A 2,909-nucleotide genomic window follows, 5' to 3' on the forward strand; every position below is an offset into this window, starting at 1 on the left:
TCACATGGGCCAGGTAAGCAGTGTAATTCTTCCTCAAATACTTCTGCATCTTCATGCAGGATACCAGCTTAAACATTCGGTCTAGCTTATCTCCCTGGACCACAATTGGCTCCATTCCCTCTTGAGGAATTCGAATAAGCTTTTCTGAACAAACAATATCAGCTTGATTTTTGGATAGCCAGTCCATTCCTACAATTACATCAAAACTTCCTAGTTCGATCGGTATAAGGTCTATACTAAAATCCTTATTAGCTAGGTTCATAGTGCAATTTAAAATTACGTTTCTAGCCTTGAATTCCTGGCCATTAGCAAACTCAATTACGAAGGCTTCTCTCAATTTCTGGGGTTTTAAGTTAATTCTCTGCTTAAAGTCTAGTGACACAAAACTTCTGTCCGCCCCAGAGTCAAATAAAATCGATACAAATTCATTATTCAGAGGAAACGTACCTGAAACTACATTGGGATCCTCTCTGGCTTCCCTGGCTCCCAATTCAAAAGCTCTCCCTCGAGCCTGACTTCCTGAATTACCCGCACTACTCTGTCGATTCTGGTTTGCATTTGCCTCTGTTTTTTGTTTTGGGCAATCATTCCTTATATGGTCTGGACTTCCACACTCATAGCATAAACGCTTCCGGCAGTCCTTTGCCATGTGACCCCCTAGACGACACCTCTGGCAGATGATACAATTCCCTCGATGTGGAAATTTGCACTTGTTGCATCTTTCTGCATCACCCTGCCTTACCACCTGTGATTGGGCTCCAAAATTCCTTGTCATTCTTCTGCTTCTATCGAATTTCCTTCCAACCCTTCAGTCTCCAAACTCCTCTATCTTTCGTTTTCCTTTGGCCAACCCTCCGGATCGCACAGCATTGTTCGTGAGTTTCGTGGCAATTTCTACCGCCTCTTGGATAGTCTTTGGATTAGCAGAGGTTATGTTCCCCCTAATTTCTGGAGACAATCCCCAAATGTACCTTTCAATTCGAACCTCCTCTGGTGTCACAAGGTGCGATACCAGGTTTGCCAATTCGTGAAATCTTGTTGTATACGCAGAAATATCGTCCCCTTTCATTTCGAGATTCCACAATTCCATTTCCAACTTTTGAAGTTCACTCTTTGGACAGTACTCGTCTTTTAGCAACTTCTTAAAATCCTCCCAGGGAATTCGGTTAGCCGCTTCTCGGCCTCTGGCTTGCACTAGTGTGTTCCACCAAGTGAGCGCCCTTCCTTGCAATAGGCATGCTGCGTGCTCTACTTTATTTCCTTCGGTGCATTTGCTAATGTGTAGAACGGATTCCACGCTTTCTAGCCACGATAGTAATCCTACCACTCCTTTGGTTCTATTAAATTCCTTGGGATTACAAGCTCTGAAAGTCTTATAAGTACATTCTCGCGGAGGTCTAGGTTCAGAGTTTGAAGTCTGGTTGGCATTCAGTCTAGCAGCCACTTGGCTGACTATATTGGGTAGTGCAGCGATAAGTTGGTCAAATACGAGTTGCGCTATATCGGGGTTCTCCTTTCTTGGCCGCATTTCTTTGGATCCTAATCAAAATGGAATTCGTAAGTTGATGGCAGAGCAAGGGTAATAGCATCCCAGATATTTCTATGGTACCCAATAGTGTTCTTCGTATGGAGGGTAAACAGTCATTATCAAAACCAAAATAGAGTAAACTCATTCTAACAATAAATTGACATAATAAGCATTCTTCAAAAGGTGCCATGCATTGAAATTGGATGATGAGAACAAAACAGGGTTTCTAGCAATCGGAACAAGAGTGAGTATCCTATTCTGAATTCTACTTCTAGAATAACATCCAACCTATAGCTATTCCTAATGCCAACATCATTATGCTACAAACAAACAACCACTTATACAACCTCCTAATTTCACGTCGGGTGGCAGCAGTAGCCTCTCTGTTCCTTATTAGGCTCTCATGATGTGCTTCCATTACATCGGACAAGTTGTTGAGGATGTGATGTTGATAACTCAGTCGAGTCTTGTGTACTTGTGTGTCCGCTGCAATCTTTCTTACCCACTCTCTTTTCGTTGGATTCATCCCTTGAGGGTAAGACGCAGGTATTCTAGTCACAATCTGAGTCATTCTGTTCCCTTCATGGGGTCGGGATGACTCCCCTGTGACATTCTGTGAATTCTCAAATGTCACCCTCTGTGGCAGTGGGACTCTCTTCTTGGGTGTGACCCTGGTTCTTGGACCGTGATAGGTTTGTGGCGGAATGTCAGGTACTGGCTCCGTCGGGKGTAGGTAGGACACTTGTGGTGTGTCAGCAGCACCACTTGAAGCCGTATCCTGGTCGTACGGGTCCACCTCTTCGTTGCGGTTCAAGTTCCTTCTGGAGCGACCGACTACGTATCCGAATTCGTCGACGGAATAATCTCTTGGATTATAAGACATTTTAGAGATCTGCGACATGAACAATCTTAATTACTAAGGTGCATCCTCTAGCATAAGCTTAGTGATTTAAATAGAAACTTCTAAATAAAACTAAGTCATGACAAGCAGACTATATCCTCTGGTTAATCCTCTAGTTATATTACCAGAGCTTCTGGTCGTGAGACCAGAGCTTCTGGTTGCACTAGAGTCCTTAGAAAAGGAATTCTTATTCTTCGTTTTTCTGATAATTCAATGGAACTTCATCCTATCAACAAATGTCGTAATCCTCATACTAGAAATATTTATATATCTTACCTTCATCGACCTAATGCACTTACCAGAGCTTCTGGTAGCAAGGCCAGAGCCTCTGGTTCTACTTGGTGCACTTACCAGGGCTTCTGGTTACGAGACCAGAGCCTCTGTTGCAATATCTATACTTAGAGAAATTCTAAGAAATCCTTCCATCGATCCTCTGGTTCTTCTATTCGCCCTTACCAGAGCTTCTGGTTGTGAGACCAG

General features: G+C 43.2%; 1 protein-coding gene across 1 annotated transcript; it reads right to left on the reverse strand.

Annotated features, from left to right (window-relative positions):
* Positions 1-808: 808 nt before the first annotated feature.
* On the reverse strand, positions 809-1,528 carry LOC112504503. The gene has a single exon (XM_025108441.1). The coding sequence runs from the start codon at positions 1,526-1,528 to the stop codon at positions 809-811; it is 720 nt and encodes a 239-aa protein (XP_024964209.1).
* Between the last annotated feature and the right edge of the window lie 1,381 nt (positions 1,529-2,909).

The sequence above is a fragment of the Cynara cardunculus genome, unplaced genomic scaffold (genome assembly GCF_001531365.2).
Source record: "Cynara cardunculus var. scolymus isolate 2C unplaced genomic scaffold, CcrdV1 Un_Scaffold_5837, whole genome shotgun sequence".
NCBI lineage: Eukaryota > Viridiplantae > Streptophyta > Magnoliopsida > Asterales > Asteraceae > Cynara > Cynara cardunculus.